The sequence below is a fragment of the Eumetopias jubatus genome, unplaced genomic scaffold (genome assembly GCF_037043125.1).
Source record: "Eumetopias jubatus isolate StellerSeaLion01/CBP00866 unplaced genomic scaffold, mEumJub1_p1.0 scaffold_15, whole genome shotgun sequence".
Classification (NCBI taxonomy): Eukaryota; Metazoa; Chordata; class Mammalia; order Carnivora; family Otariidae; genus Eumetopias; species Eumetopias jubatus.
Genome location: NW_028274821.1, coordinates 81,832,474 through 81,849,363, shown reverse-complemented (window position 1 = coordinate 81,849,363; position 16,890 = coordinate 81,832,474). Strand labels below are relative to the sequence as shown.

The following is a 16,890-nucleotide window of genomic DNA, read 5'->3' as shown; positions in this document are numbered from 1 at the left end:
GTGCTCATAGAGCACGTTTGCACTTTCAAGGAGAAATGGAAGTAGAAACACTGTGGCATTTCTTATAATGGCAAAAACAATAAACAACCAAAATGTCTAGTAATAGAGGACTGGTTACATAAATTATGATACATATAATATAATAAACTAAGGTTCACTAGCAAAAGAACGAATTAGATCTCATTCGGAATCTCTTAACGGAATGATCTTCAAAATATACTGTGTGGCTCAGTTGGTTAAACGGCTGCCTTCAGCTCAGGTCATGATGCCAGGGTCCTGGGGTCGAGCCCCACGTCGGGTTCCCTGCTCGGCGGGGAGCCTGCTTCTCCCTCTCTCTCTCTCTGCCTGCCTCTCTGCCTACTTGTGCTCTCTCTCTAACTCTCTGTCAAATAAATAAATAAAAGCTTTAAAAAATATATATATATATACTGATATGTGAGATATTCAAAGTACTGAAGACTGTTTTTAGTATGCTGCCATGTGTGAAAAGGAGACTATATACTTAAAAATAGATAAATGCCCTTATAGGTACCGAATAGTTAGGGAATAAAACCCAAGAAACTGTGACATTGGCTGTCACTGGGGATAGGATAATGGAAAGAGCTGGTGCTGAGGGAGAAGCATTATATAACATTTCCTCTGTTTGAATTTTTTTACTCTGTCTTTTTTTTTTCAATAAGAAAAACTATTTTAAAAGGGTATAATAAAGGTACATACTATCTTAAATTAAGAGTAATTATCTCAGGAGAGGGTGATTACATATGATTATCATTTTCTTGTTTGTGCTTTTATGCACTTGACAAATTTTATAACATGAAAATATGTTACTTGTATAATCAGAAAAATAAGTACTTGTAAAACATTCTTTTTTTTAAAAGATTTTATTTATTTATTCATGAGAGACAGAGGGGGAGAGAGAGAGAGAGAAAGAGAGAGAAGCAGAGGGAGAAGAAGGCTCTCCACTGAGCAGGGAGCCCGACGCGGGACTCGATCCCAGGACCCCGGGACCATGACCTGAGCCGAAGGCAGACACCCAACCATCTGAGCCACCCAGGCACCCCTTGTAAAACATTCTAAGAAAGGCTAATTAGCTTTACCTAGGATAAATATTCCATAACGAGTCTTCAAACTCCACTGTTTGGACTAAAACATTTCAAGTATTCACTAGTCACTGGTTGCTAATGGCCACCATGTTGTAAGGTACAGATCTAAGCATCTTGCTCATTAAATAAGTGTTCAAAAAGTAAGTATCAGAGACCTCCATTTTATTCCAACACATAACCCAAAAGCAGGACCTGTTCTTGGATAATGTCTACTGAAAACCAATTTATGCTGGTCAATAGAAATCCTTTTTTTCCCCCCTAAACTCTACCCCCCAACGCAGGGCTCAAACTGATGACCCCAAGATCAAGAGTTACATGTTCCACTGACTGAGCCAGCCAGGCGCCCATGGGTAAACAAAAATACTATCTAACACTTTCACCACAAGCTCAGTGCATTGGCTGGAGCCAAATATTTCATTTTAGAGTGTAATGCCTTTAATTTAGATTTTTAATCACCGTTTACAAGAATATACCTTTGAAAGAGCTCATATGTTTTTAGGTTACCAGTTCTATAGTCTTTGAATAAATTATTAGTCTTAATACCTTTGTGAGGAAAAAATATATAAAAATCAACTTTGGGAGAAGAATATATTCCAGTGCATAAAAACATCTTCATAAAGACCTCATTTTCCTTTCTCAGAAGCACAAGTGAAAAAGGATGAGAGTTTTACCAAATTTCCTTTAGGCATTCAGGGCGGGCTTTGATAAAGGAATACAAAAGGAATCTCACAGACGCTCTGCACCTGATCTAAAAAGTATCAGTTGGCATTCTGAGATTTTTGCAGGCACTTCAAACAAAATAGGTGGTTTCCCTAAGTCTGCCTTCTTCCCAAGCCCAAGCATTCTAGAATCAGAAATCAGACACCTTGGTGGCCAAATTTCCATAAATTGATTCCATAATTAACTAATTAATTAGAAAATGGCAAGGAAGTTGTTTCTTACTTTCCAAAAAAAAAAAAAAAACTCCTTTTCTCCCCCCCCTTTTTTTTTTCTAGGGGAGAATGAATTCTAAATGGAAAAGACTGTTATTAACTTCATTTGCTTTATTGCTGATGTTGATTAAGCATCATTCCCGGTAAATATAAAAGACTGATGAATCACCATCTTTAATGACTGGCAGACTTGATCTAAAATGCTGAGTTTTGTCTGAAAAACGTTATTCAGAGATTATCTCCTCTTTGAGGAACTAATTAAATTATAAATGCATTCTTTCACTTTTCAACATTCAACAAATATTTATTGAGCACTTTCTTGGTGCCAGGTCCTGTTCTAGGTGCTGGGAAAACAGTAATAACCCAAACAAAATGACTGTTCTTACACAGCTTTATATTCTAGGTGGAAAAGATGGATGATAAACAAAGAAATATGTAATATAATGCCAGGAGCTTTGTATTTTTTACAATAGTGCTACGAAGAAAGAAGGCAAGATGATAGAGAATGAAGAATGTGGGGGGCTATTTTAGGTACATTTTAGCTTAAAGTGATGTCAATGTTCCACCTGACAGGAACTAGACTCAAAGGAACGACGTGGTATAGCAAACATAACTGTACTGGGAATCTGTTAACCTGCTAGAATTCTCTCATAGAAAAATTCAAATTCTTCCCGCCTCCCTGCCTTCCTCTTTATGGCCTCTTTAAATAAACAATGCAATGTTACTGAATGCTCCTGGAAAATCAGCTCTATTGTGGGAGCTGATGTCTTTTAAAATTAACCCTGTTGCTTTGGTATCATGTTCTACATGTTATTTGCCCTCTTAGGGTGTTGTGCCTTAATAGAAAGGACTCATTGTCACTTGTAATAGTATTATTATAATCTTTTTGAAGATAATGGGCTTAGTCAAAAAGGAAATAAGAGACCATAAGTTCACTGCCGGCCTGGATTCCAGAACTGGAACGCCATGTCAGAACTGGCTGCCACGTATTCCAGAACTGCAGCATTATGCCTGGCATATGGCAGGTATTTAGTAATTGTTTGGTTAACAATTCAAATGTATGGATTTGAATTCTAGATTTTTTGTTAGTCCAACTGCAATAGGCATTTGTTCCAATTTAACACTAAAATATCTTTTTTCCTTTATATAAAGAATAAAGAACCACCTACAGAAGATAAATCTCTGCTGGTAAGAATCCTTGCTCTATAAATATTCTAAACTGTATTGAGGGCGAACTGGTTGGAGTCAAGTGAGTTCTAATGGTGATGGCAGTCAGAAGGATTAGAAAACTGGACTGAATTCTCTAGAGACAACCACTGACAAATTTCTTGGGTATCACTTCAGAAATACTTGATGCACATGTGTATGTACGTATATGAGTTTGTATGGACATTTGTATGTGCACATCTCCAAATTTTGCTCTCTCAACACACTTACCTGCTTACACCAGACAAATTTTTCACATTTGCTATAGTTTAAGTATCTCTGTCTAGGATGATATTTTTCTGTAGATTGATAGCCCTCTGTAGCCCACCATATTTTCTATGAATGACCATATGTAGGACCTGAGAAATTAGTGAAATCAACCCTCAAAAAAATTGACTTTTTTTTAAAGTTCTCCATTTGTCACTATACATTTTTAATGAAGGTAGGCATGGACAAATTGGATTTTGAAAAAGCACAAGTCTTGAGCAATCCTATATTAAAATATTTTTGGCTAAAAACACTTCTGAAATGTCAAAATGGGATGCACTTTCGAAGTTATTATTTAATATTTGATTCTGAAATAATTACAGATTCATAGGAAGTTGCAAAGATAGTAAAGAAGTCACATGTACCCTTCACTCAATTTCCCCCAGTGTTACATCTTACATAATTGTCACACAATACCAAAACAGGAAATTGATGCTGGGACAATGTATGTATATAATTACATAACATTTTCTCACTTGTGTAGATTTATAGACCTCCATGGCAATCAATATACAAAACTAGTCCATCACCACAAAGATCTCCTCTGGGCTACCATTTATACTCACGCCCAACCTCCTCTCTTCAACCCTTTCTAACCCCTAGTACCACTAATTTATTCTTATCTTTATAATTTTGTCACTTTGAGAATGTTTTATAAATGGAATCATACAGTATATGATCTATTGAAATGAGCTTTTTTTTTCCACTCAGGATAATGCTCTTGAAATCCAGCCACCTTGTTGTGTATCTCAATCACTCCTTTTTTGTTGCTGTGTACTATTCCATGAAGGGATATACCAAAGTTTGTTTAACCATTTGCCTAGTGGGGGATTTAAAAAAAAAAAAGATTTATTTATTTGAGAGAGAGCACGAGCGGGAGTGGTAGAGGGAGAGGGAGAGAATCCCAAGCACACTACTCCCCACTGAGCGCAGAGCCTGATATGGGGCTCAATCTCACAACCCTGAGATCACCACCCAAGACTAAACCAAGAGTCAGGTGCTGAAATGACTGCTCCATCCAGGCACCCCTACTGGGGGACATTTTGGATGACAGTTCTTTTCTTACAGCACCTGAAAAATATTGTTCTACTTTCTTTTGGATCCATAGTGTCTAATAAAAAATCCATGTTCATTCAAATTATTTTTCCCCTATAGGTGAATCATTTTTTTCTGTCTGTTTTCAAGATTCTTTTCACCTCTGGCTTTCTTTTCACCTTTACCTTTCAGAAATTTGGCTATCATGTGCCTTAGCACGGATTCTTTTTTCCTTAGGATTATCCTGTTTAGGGGTCACTCAGCTTCTTGAATCTGTATGTTTATCTTTTGCCAAATTTGGGGGGCATGTTCAGCCATATATTTTTTTAAAGATTTTATTTATTTATTTGAGAGAGAGAATGAGAGATAGAGAGCACGAGAGGGGAGAGGGTCAGAGGGAGAAGCAGACTCCCTGCTGAGCAGGGAGCCCGATGTGGGACTCGATCCCGGGACTCCAGGATCATGACCTGAGCCGAAGGCAGTCGCTTAACCAACTGAGCCACCCAGGCGCCCCAGCCATATTTTTAATACTTCTTCAGCCCCATCCTCTTTCTTTCCTTTTGGGATTCCAATCACATGAAAGTTAGATCTTTTGTTTTGGTCCTACATGTCCCTGAAGCTTTTTCTTTTTCTTTTCCAGTTTTTTTCTCTCTGTTGTTCAGGTTAAGTGATTTGTTATTCTGTCTTTAAGTTCACTGATTCTTTCCTCCATCCTCTCCATTCTGCTGTTAAGCCTAATTCTTGAGTTTTTATTTCACTTTTATATTTTTAAGTTCTAAAATTTCCATTTGGTTCTTCTTTATATCTTCCATATCTTTAATAAGACTTTCTATTTCTTTGCTGTGGCTTCCTATTTTTTCGTGTTTCAAGGGTTTGTAATTGCTCATGGAAGAACTTTTACAATGGCTGCTTTAAAGTCCTTGTCAGATAAATCTAGTATCTGTGCCATCATGGCACCTATAGATTGTCCTTTCTCATTGAAGTTGAGATCTTTCTGATTCTTGGTATGATGAGTGATTTTTTTTTTTTTAATTGAAACTTTGACAATTTGGGGTATTATGAGACTCTGGATCTTATTTAAATCTTATGTTTTCATAGGCATCCTCTAACACTGTTCCAGCTGGGAAATAGGGTGGCACCACCTCATTACTGTCAGTTGAGGGGTGAAATTTTCTGCCTCCCTTAAAACCCAGTGGGGAGGGGCTCCTTATTGCTAATGAGCAGGGATGGGAGTTTGGGGTCCTCATGTGGTCTCCACTGACACAACCCCAGGAGGACTGCCATAATGGCTGAGCAGTGGTGATAGTTTTAACCCCCGTTAACCTCCTCTAACTGCACATCAGTGAGGGGAGGAGGAGATCCTCATTATGGTCTGGTGAGGGCAGAAGTCTAGGCTCTCTACTTGGTCTTTGCTGGAGGGATGGATATGAGGTTACAGTTTTCCTGTGGTTTGGGGCTGGAGAACAGTGAGTAGCGCCTACAAGTTCTCTGCCTTGCTGGGTTGCCCTTTTCCTGGCCCTGTCGCTATCAAAAGCAGCCTTTTATCAGGGCCCCTTTTTTTTCCCCCCTGTCTGGGCCCATTGGCATCTCTGGGTTGCTGGCTTCTCTGGCACCCAATCTGGGCTATATGTGGCAGAAAACCCAGGGAACTCACTGCCATGTCGATCCTTGAGTCCCACGGCACCTACCCAACCTGCCTTCTTCTCTTCACGTTTCAGAGTCTTCTTTTGTTTTAAATATGATGTCCTGGGTTTTTAGCTATACCTAGTGTTAGGAATAGGGAAAATTGGAAGTCACTTGAAGTTATTCTTTAACTTAAGTCTATAAAGTACTAGTCACTTAAAGTTATTCTTATTTTACAAAATATCCTCAGTTTATGAAAGAGAAGTTCCTTCATAGCCTCGTTAATTAAATAACTAACTTAAAAGTAAACCAAAACCTTAGGTGGATCCTATCTTTAAATGAAAATCAAAGACAAATATGTAGATCCCTGCTGTAACCCCTTTATTTTAACATGTCATTAAGTATCTGTCACATAGTAAACCACTAATACTTGATAAGTAAATTAAATAAATCTGTATTTTTGTCTGAATATGCATTATTTTTCCTGTTCTGTTAATTTAAAATATATACCCCCCATTCAAAAACCATACTGTTCCTTGCCTTCCTACCTTTGGTCATGACCTCTTCACCCTACACCTCTTTCCTGAACTAGCCTTTATCCTTCCAGACCCAGTTTACACATTTCATCTCCAAATAGTTTCCCTTAACCCCACATTTAGGTTGGATGCCTCATTTATATGCTCCCATGGAGATCTGTTTTTCCCTATTAGTAGTTAACACTCTATATTGTAATTATCTATTTACTGTTGTCTTCCCAGCTAGTCTATTGGCTTCTAGAGAGCAGGAGCTGATCTAAATGTTCATAGTTATACAACCAGCACCAAACAGTGCCTGCCATATTACAGGGACACAATAATTACTTGCTGAATAAGTGGATTACTCTTAACTTGACTTTTTCTTTGTACCAGGGATCATGAAGCAGAAGAACCTCAGCTCTCAGACTGGTTTAATCCTGAGTAAGAAAAAATATTCTGCACACACACAAATAATAATAATAATAATAATAGTAACAAGCTCAATTTAAATGGGGGAGATTTCTGTTTCCCCATCATCAAATTATACCTATCCTGGGAGGCTTCTAGGCATTGGAGTTTTTATTTATTTTCTTTTAACTTTTTAAAAAGATTTTATTTATTTATTTGAGAGAGAGACAGATATTGCGAGAGAGCATGAGCAGGGAGAAGAGGGAGAAGCAGGCTCCCAATTGAGCAGGGAGCCTGACACGGGGCTCTATCCCAGGATCCTGGGATTATGACCTGGGCCAAAGGCAGACGCTTAACTGACTGAGACACCCAGGCACTCCCTTGCAGTTTTTATTTTTAAGGCTTTATATATAAACCTAGTGTTTCTTTATCAAGAATCAGGCAATTAAGGGCCATAATGAGAAACCTGTTATCTAGTTTAACGTTCCTGGTTTTATTAGTGGAAAGAAAAAAAAATCTTTTTAGTAGCAGCCCGAAAATGCCATTAATGACTTCTCTTGATTTTGGCATTAACACTCAGGGGAGAATCTCATTATAATGGCCATCGAGTATTCTATTTTATGGCTGTATACGATAATTTATATAGCCAATTCCCTGTTGGTTTTGAATCGTTTGCAATTTGAGGGTTGTTGTAAGTCATGCTTTGGTGAACATCCTTGTACATATATTTTTGTACCCTCTTGTGTGAATTAATCCATATGATAAATGCCTACTGTAACATCATTAGTTCAAGAGATGTAGACATTTTACATTTTTATTCTGGCGGCTAAACTGCCTTTTAATAATTATGCCATTTGTTTTTCTAATCCACAGTGGATAAATGTGAATGATATTTTATTTGTTTTATAAATTTACATTTTATTCTAGTAGTATCAAACATTTTATTATTGGCAAAAACTGCTAGTTAAAATATCTCAATTCAGTTTGCACTTCTGTGATTATTATTGAATTTGGACATCTTTTATATGTGTGTTCTTTATTTGTATTTCATGTTTTGTGAATTCTTTTTTCATATTTATGTTTTTAAAATAACTTCAAGTGCACAGAATTAGATAATAATCTTTGCTTCATAACTCACTCTCATCATTAGGTTATGCAAGACCCACTCTTATTATTTGTGTGTTTTCTTGCTTGCTTATATTTAATGAAACAAGAATTTCTACATTCAATAACTTCAACATCCAGCTCTGCCTTTTCTCATCCTGTCTCTTCACCCTCTGCCTTGAAACAACCTCCATCCTGAATCCTGCTTCATCATCTCCTTGCTTTCTCTTTTCTTTTTAATATAAGCGCAGATCTTCCCTACCTGCTCTGGAAAAAGTATATTTTTAAATTTTAGTTTTGGTAACTTTATAAAGAGGATATAATGCTGTGTGTGATCTCCAGGGACTTAGTTTGACCCTTAATATTAGAGTGCTAAGATTCATCCAAATTGTGTGTTACTATCCTTCATTTTGATGGCTGCGTAATAGTTGGCCATAGAAATATACCACAGTTTGCTCATCCATTGCCTTAGTAATGGGCACTTGAACTGTTTCTAGCTTGTTATTATGAACATTAAGAAGTAACACTCTTGTGGGCGCCTGGGCGGCTCAGTTGGTTGGGCGACTGCCTTCGGCTCGGGTCATGATCCTGGAGTCCCAGGATCGAGTCCCGCATCGGGCTCCCTGCTCAGCGGGGAGTCCGCCTCTCCCTCTGACCCTCCCCCCTCATGCTCTCTCTCTCTATCTCATTCTCTCTCTCAAGTAAATAAATAAAATCTTTAAAAAAAAAAAAAAAGAAGTAACACTCTTGTAAGAGGCCTTTCCAAAGAGTTCAAAGTGTTTAAAATATGAAAAAAGTTATAAAGTAGCTGCCCAGTATCCATCTCTGACCTCATCTTCAACTGTTGTTTCCCTCACTCCACTCCAGTCATGCTGGCACCTTGTTGTTCTTTGGATCCACCAAGGATGCTCTCACCTGGAGGTCTTTGCACCTGCTCTTCTTTCTGCATAGACCATTCATCCTCCAAACAGCCAGATCACTCATTTTTTCACTTCCCTCTGGACTCCACTCAAATGTTATCAGTGAAGCCTTCTCTAAACACTCCATATAAACCAGCACACCCATTCCCTCTCTCCTTTATCCAGATTTATTTTTTCCCATTGCTCTCATCAACATTTGACACACCTTATATTTGCTTGCTTATTCATTTATTATCTGCCTCTCCCATGATAATGTGCCTAGAAAAAAAAAAAAGCCTAGCTATAGCAGAGGTTCAATATTTGTAGAATAAATAAATACATGAGACCTTTTGTCTAATCCAAATGATAGCACCTTCATAACAATATAATAGTAGTGATAGAAGGCATTGTGCTTTATTATGAAGCATCATACTGGCTTTTAGTTTAAAATGAAATGACCTCTTCAATATTGAGATATCAGGGAAGAAGCTCATTTTTGGTTCTTATTAGGCAGAAAAATCCATAAGCTTAAAGTAAATATGAAAGAATAAATGTCTCAGAACATCCAAGGAAAGTGTGAAAAATAAGAAAGTTAAGAGGGTTTTTGCCTTAAATATCCAAACATCATTATGATCAAATCAACATGGAATGGATCAGAGAAGTAGTAAATACAGAATTAGATCACATTGCATTAAAGTTGATATACAACAAAAACGGTATTTTAAAAATCAGTGAGGAAAGGATAGATTATTTCATAAATTATACTGACACTACTAGCAGTCTAAGTATGGGGAAAAATGGGGCTTTACTCCTGTGGCATAAAGATAAGTTCCTGACAGATTACAGACTTAACTGTAAAAAATAAAGCAGTAAAAATTTTTGTTAGAAAATCAGTATGACATCATGTAAAGTCTCGGTAAGAAGGAAATCTTAATTCGTGCTGGAAACCTACTAGCTATTTAAAAAGACATATTTCACTATATTAAAAAAATTAACTTTTATTTGGTTTAAAAACAAAAATTTAGTAGACAAAAAATCTGGGAAAAATTATTTGTAATACAGATAACAATTATCGAAATATAAGGAACTTTATAAACTGGTGAGAAAAAAATGAACAATTCAATAGAGAAATATGAAACTTGGGGCATCTGGGTGGCTTCAGTCAGTTAAGCATCTGACTTTTAATTTTGGCTCAGGTCATGATCTCTCAGGTTCATGAGATGGAGCCCCACATTGGGCTCTGCGCTGAGCGTGGAGCCTGCTTGAGATTCTCTCTCTTCCTCTCCCTCTGCCCCTCCCCCACTGCTGATGCTCTCTCTCTAAAATATATATATATTTTATATTTATATATAATTTGCTTACATTAGAGCAAATTGAGATAGTCAATAAGTATACAAAAAGATACTCAAATTCACTAGAAATCAGAGAAATGTAAAATAATGTAAAAATGAGCTATTATTTATATCCAACAAACTGAAATCTTTTTAAAGCTACAATCTAATAGTATAGGGGAAATGCTGGTGGGAAGGTGAAGTATTGTAGCCTTTTAAAAAAGTAATTAGGTAACGAACCAATTTTTTTAAAAAAACTTTATTTATTTTTTTATTTATTTTTGTATATACGTATGTATGTATTTATTTGAGACCAAGTGTGAGCAAGTGGGGGAAAGGGCAGAGGGAGAGAATCTTCAAGCAGACTCCTCACAGAGCACGCAGCCCCATGCAGGGCTCAATCTCATGACCCATGAGATCACGACCTGAGTTGAAACCAAGAGTCAGATGCTTAACCAACTGTGCCACCCAGGCGCCCCGGGTAACAACTATTAAAAATGAACGTAGGTATACAGCAATCCTACTCCTAGGATTAGCCAGTAAGAATAACAGCAACAATACCTAAGGACATGAGATTAAGGTTTGTTGTATCACTTTTTATAAGGACAGAAATCCCAGAAATAAAATGAAAACCTATTCCTAAGGAAATGGCTAAACAAACTGTCCACACCTTGGAATATTATGCAGCCATTACAAAGGGTGAATGAGAACTAGTCCAGATAACCGGCAAGGATTTCCACAAGGTTGTGCTGAGTAAAAAGACAAGCTGCAGAAAGTGTGCATTATCTCATTATTACAAAATAAACAAGATTTTAAAAGCCTGGATATATGTGTGTATTTAATGTATATGTGCATATTATACACATGTTATCTATAGAATTCTATGAATATGGCAGGGGGACGAAAAGGGTGCCAATTAGGCTGCTAATATGGCAATCTGGCTAGGAAGAAGGGAGGTAGAAGACTGTAAACTGTGGAGCAGGAGTAGATGCAGGAAACATACACCCGGAAATTCTCTAGTACTATCATGATTCTATTTGCTCACAGTATATTTATCTCTATGATATCACTTCTGCTTCTTACACTTTTTAGACTCATGTTCAGTTTCCTAAAACTAGATAGACATCAAAATAGCCTGGACTTACAGGAAGAGCCCCCACCCTCTCTCTCCAGGACTACCTTTTGAACAAATTATACCCTCCCATATCATCGTCATGATCACATCTCGTCAACTCTTAGTAATACCTTCTAGCATTGAAATAATTTCGAATTCATTTTAGCACCTATTCTCTCTTTATTAGGAATGTGGACATCTTAGGCCATATATATGATTTCCCTCCTTCATTGTCATGCTTCTTTCTATGTCACACCTATGATAGTCTATAGCACTATGACACTTCAGCATTCTCACCTGTGTACTTTCCTTCTGCAAATTTTCATTGTTAGCAATATACTTCATGAGCAGGTCACTTTGTATCCTGCTGAATACCATCTGCTCAGGCCTCATGAGGTATTTTCTAAGCTCCTCGGATACTGAGTCTATCAGGGTATGAGAGAAACAACTCAACGGAGATGAAGTAACTTCAGTGAAGGGATGGTTGGCAGAGATGTGAACAAGGTGAAGAGACCCAGCAAAGGATATGGAGGCATCGAGAGGCCTGCAACGGCAAGGAGCTGTGACCACCCTCAGCCTAAAGGGACACGGGAAGGGACGGTGTTCCTGGAGACCAGGGATTTCTGGAACTAGGAAAGGGCTGCCCACCAGAAGCTGTAGTTGTATATGGACGCAGCCACTGTCAAGATCTCAACAGCAGTAATTCGATTTTCTGCCTGTTAGCTCAGCAGCATAAGGAACCACAGGTGACCTGCTATCAGGTTCACGGAACCATGACTTACTTCTTAGACTAGGAAAGACTCCTCCCTTGGGAACTGAGAACACTACACACACTGAACCCAAGGTCACAACAACGGCAAGTAAACATTCCATAAGTGAATTATTAGATGCAATTGTGAGCAGGAACATCTCCACCTCCACCTTGTTTTATGAACTGTGCATGTTAGCTTTGGAAGAAACAGTATCTCATAGTGCTCACTGATTCAAAGCATGACTGGCGTACTACTATAGAACAGTTCCTCAGCCTTTTCAGGGACTTAATCTTGGAACTAACACTGAAATTGAGACTTTCCCTGGCTATTCCACTTTCTACCAGGTCAGCTGCCTCTGGACAGTGAAGCACATAGTCAGACCAGAGAACTTTATGGAAGTGGGCTAACTGCTACAGTACTTTCACCATGAAACAAGTACCTTGGATGGAGGCAATGTTATGTGTGATACAGTGGCAATTAATAAGATATTCTGGGAAAAAAAAATAAGATATTCTGCGAGTCAACAAAGCTGACAGATTTGTAGGCAGGAAAAGCAAATCCCTACCCATAACATAAAATATTCCCCTGAAGGAAAAGTGTTGTCCCTTTCTTTATGGAGTCTAATAGAATCAACCAGCCATCTGGCTGGCCGGTCCCCCTGGGAAATGGTGTCATACTGTGGGCTCCGATTGTCCCCTGTTGTTGACAAGTTGGGTACTCAGCGCTGGATATAGCTCAGTCTTAGCAAGGAGATGTCCATGTCTTTGAGCCTGGGCATAAACTCCCTTGGACTCCAAGTAACTGGGGCCACTTTATACAGAGACACTAAGTCAGCCACAAGGGAGACTGGGCAAGGTGTCTGGTTGCCATCCAGAGGGTACATCATCTTGTCCGCCTGATTGCTGAGCAAATCCTTTGCACAGAATGCCCTCTGGCCAGCATTTACCTTCCAGGTAAGGAGTTCCATACCTGTAAGAGAAATCTAAGGACTCTTAAGTCTCTCCTCCCTCTTCCTTTTCTGTTTTATCAAACAATTTCTAAACACAAGTTTTTAACCACCTTCTGCTTTCAGAGACTCTTTTTGTTCTGTCAGCAAATCTTTAATCTGATCTAATGAAGAAAGAGGGATAATCTTCAAACACTTTCATCTTCTCAAATAGATACTGATTTGCATCTGTGATGTGCCTAATTGATAAGCATCACCACTGCAATAAGGGTACATCTGGCCAGTATTAAGGTGGAATTTGAGACTTGTGAGTCAAATAGAAGCGTATAACTATAAACTCTAAGAAGGGTTTAAAAATAAATGTATAATAAATAAATGTGGAAGTTTAAAAAAATCCCTAAAATAGTAAGAGTAAGGGTACTTTTCTTTTTAAAGACTGTATTTATTTATTTGAGAGAGAGAGAGCACAAGACGGGGTAAGGTCAGAGGGAGAAGCAGATTCCCTGGCCCGCAGGGAGCCCGATGTGGGACTTGATCCCGGGACTCCAGGATCATGACCTGAGCCGAAGGCAGTCGCTTAACCAACTGAGCCACCCAGGCACCCAAGAGTAAGGGTACTTTTGAAGAATTTTTTTATTATTAATGTACTATTAAGGGTTGCCAAATCTTACCTTATCTGGGTCTGGATTTGTAAACAAAACCTGTAATCACCAAAGCAAAATGGCCTCTTACTTTGTATTCAATTCCTTCCAAAATGTGGGTGTTAATTTGCTTTAATAGTTTAATGCCCTGCCTCCAGCCGAACTGTTTATTTTTACTTCTGTTTGTTTGCTTTGTTTTTTGTTTGTTTGTTTATTAGTACTAATGCTGCTGCTTCTGCTGTTATTTTGTTACTATTAGAAGCAAACCTAATATTAATCTTTTTTGGACTAACGTTATTTTCTTCCAGGTTGCACTGACAGGCCTAGAGCAGTAGGAAGAGTGGGAAGAAGGTACTCTAGATCTCCTAGGACGAAAAGGAGGAAGAGAAAGACAGGGAAGATAAACGCAGACAGTGGTGCTGTCTGCTTTAGGCGATAATCAGAGAAATGTTCAGACCCTGGGCTGCTAGTTTAAGCTGCAGTCAGAGCTCAAGGGAAAAAAAATCCCTGGGCTCAAAAGGCAGTTTGGTGTACTGATTAAAGCACAGATTGGGAAAGCCAACTGGTTGATCTTCAATCTTGACTCTGCCATTTGTTAGCTATGGAATACTAAGTAATTGACTCAACCAATCTGTGCTCACGTTTCCTCATATGAAAAATAGAGATAAGAATGGTACTTACATTGTAAGACATTGCAAGGATTAAATGAAGACTATAAAGCACTTAATCACCGTGCCTGGCACTTTGTAAGTACTTTGTAATCATTAGCTATTATCACTTGGACCACAACTTCTGTTGTCATGATAGCTTAATTTGTTTTCATGTTTGTTCAACAGAAAACGTCCTGATGTAAAAACAACAACTGATTGGTTTGCGCCAATCATATGGGAAGGAACTTACAATAGACAAGGCCTGGAAAAGTATTACAAAAGGCTGAACATTACCATAGGCTTGGCTGTGTTTGCTACTGGAAAGTAGGTGCTACTAACATTCATCCTTTTTTATTTTGGAAAAAACATGGATAAGCACCCATGAATTCTCTACATCCAAAGAGTTACTCATAATTAACCCTAATCATGATTTCTGGCTGACCTGCACAATTATTATTATTTTTTAAAGATTTTATTTATTTATTTGAGAGAGAGAGAATGAGAGATAGAGAGCACGAGAGGGAAGAGGGTCAGAGGGAGAAGCAGACTCCCTGCTGAGCAGGGAGCCCGATGTGGGACTCGATCCCGGGACTCCAGGATCATGACCTGAGCTGAAGGCAGTCGCTTAACCAACTGAGCCACCCAGGCGCCCTGACCTGCACAATTATTTATAGTGGTTATTTTCTCCAGCCATGGCTGAGTCCTTTACATGACTTGGGAATCTTTTTATTAATATCCATTTAGCTCTCTTTTCCTTTCTTCTCAAACAACTTTATGGCTCTTCTCAGGCCCCCAAGCTCACTACCTCCTCTTTCATTAACCAACATAGTTAAGCTCTAGACCCAACTTCTCTGCTCCTACCTCCTGGTAGTTCTTTACCAACAATGACACATGTGTTAGCATGCTTAAGTGACATGAATTCTCCTGATGGGTTTTCAAAATAAGTGTTTTGTTTTTCCTGTTTCACAGGTTTGTAGATCAGTACCTGCAACAGTTCATCCAGTCTGCTAATAAACACTTCATGAGTGGCTACAATGTTATCTTTTACATCTTGATGGAGGACTTCTCCAAACTACCTCCCATAGAGTTAGGTCCCCTTCGAACATTTAAACTATGTATTGTACTCAGACAACATGTGTGGAAAGACCTGAATTACATATACATGAGGAACTTGAATATATACATCCTAGAACACATCCAGTACGAAGTTGACTTTCTCTTCAGTATGACTGTAAACCAGATCTTCAAGAATAACTTTGGTGTAGAAGCCCTGGGCAAGTCTGTAGCTCAACTCCATGCATGGTGGTACTTTGGACATGCCAAAAATTTCCCTTATGAGAGAAGCCCTAACTCAGCAGCTTTCATCCCTTTTGGAGAGGGAGATTTCTATTACCATGGTGCAATTTTTGGTGGCACACCCTATGAAGTTTTAGCCTTCATTGAAGAATATAAAAAAGGAGTTCAAAATGATGCCAGAAGTGGATTTAAGAGTGCATATGAACATTACCTAAACAAATATTTGTTTATCAATAAACCCACTAAGTTGTTATCACCAGAATACAATTGGGGTCCAAATTTTAGACCTCCCCCACAAATTAAACATGTGAAGATAGAATGGCAGTCAAAAAGTATTTGATGGTTGTATCATTAGATTCATGAATTAATAAGTGAATCATCACAATAAGTCTTCAAATATAAAATTTATTAAAAGTTTGTGTTTTAGAAACTTACAAAAATGTGCAATCTTCCAAAATAAATTGTTTTTCTCCTTGCAATTTTGAACCACCTAAATCTACCTAAACTGGATTAAGAATAAGTGGATGTTAATTTAATGTTAATGCACAGTGATGTTATTATCTAGATATTATAAATAATGTAGAAATACTTTTTGAGGCATAAAATGAAGAAACACACCTAGACTCTAGTTCAGAAAATAACGATGGATACATAGATGATAGATACACATATACACAATGTCAAAGGAATATATGTAAGGGGAAAAATACATATTCACCAAGTCAACTAACTGACCAAATACTCCTTTTTAGTGTTGGGAGATGTATACTGCTTGTAATTAATCTCAATTAGTATTTAATCTATTAGCTGATTGAACTTAGGTGAACTAGAGACATTCTACCAAAAACATGTCTTACCTCTATTGTCACAAAGATGTTGGATTCATTCTTTTTTCATTTGGAGGGGGCAGAGGGAGAGGGAAATCCTGGAAATAATTACAGACAACCATAAGAGGACTCTGAAAGGTAGAACGAGGAAAGCAGACGGGCTAGGGACCTTAGGACTTGAGGAACAACATGGCAGGGAATTCCCTGGGATTTCTTTTGTCTCCCATATATCCCAGACTGG

General features: G+C 38.1%; 1 protein-coding gene across 1 annotated transcript; it reads left to right on the top strand.

The window, feature by feature from the left end:
- Positions 1 to 2,104: 2,104 nt before the first annotated feature.
- LOC114212898 (glycosyltransferase 6 domain-containing protein 1-like) lies at positions 2,105 to 16,165 on the top strand. Its single transcript, XM_088018992.1, has 5 exons — positions 2,105 to 2,178; positions 3,188 to 3,223; positions 7,075 to 7,122; positions 14,713 to 14,850; positions 15,496 to 16,165. Exons 1-5 carry the CDS (start codon positions 2,105 to 2,107, stop codon positions 16,160 to 16,162), a joined length of 963 nt encoding a protein of 320 aa, XP_087875118.1. The 3' UTR covers positions 16,163 to 16,165.
- The last annotated feature ends 725 nt before the right edge of the window (positions 16,166 to 16,890 follow it).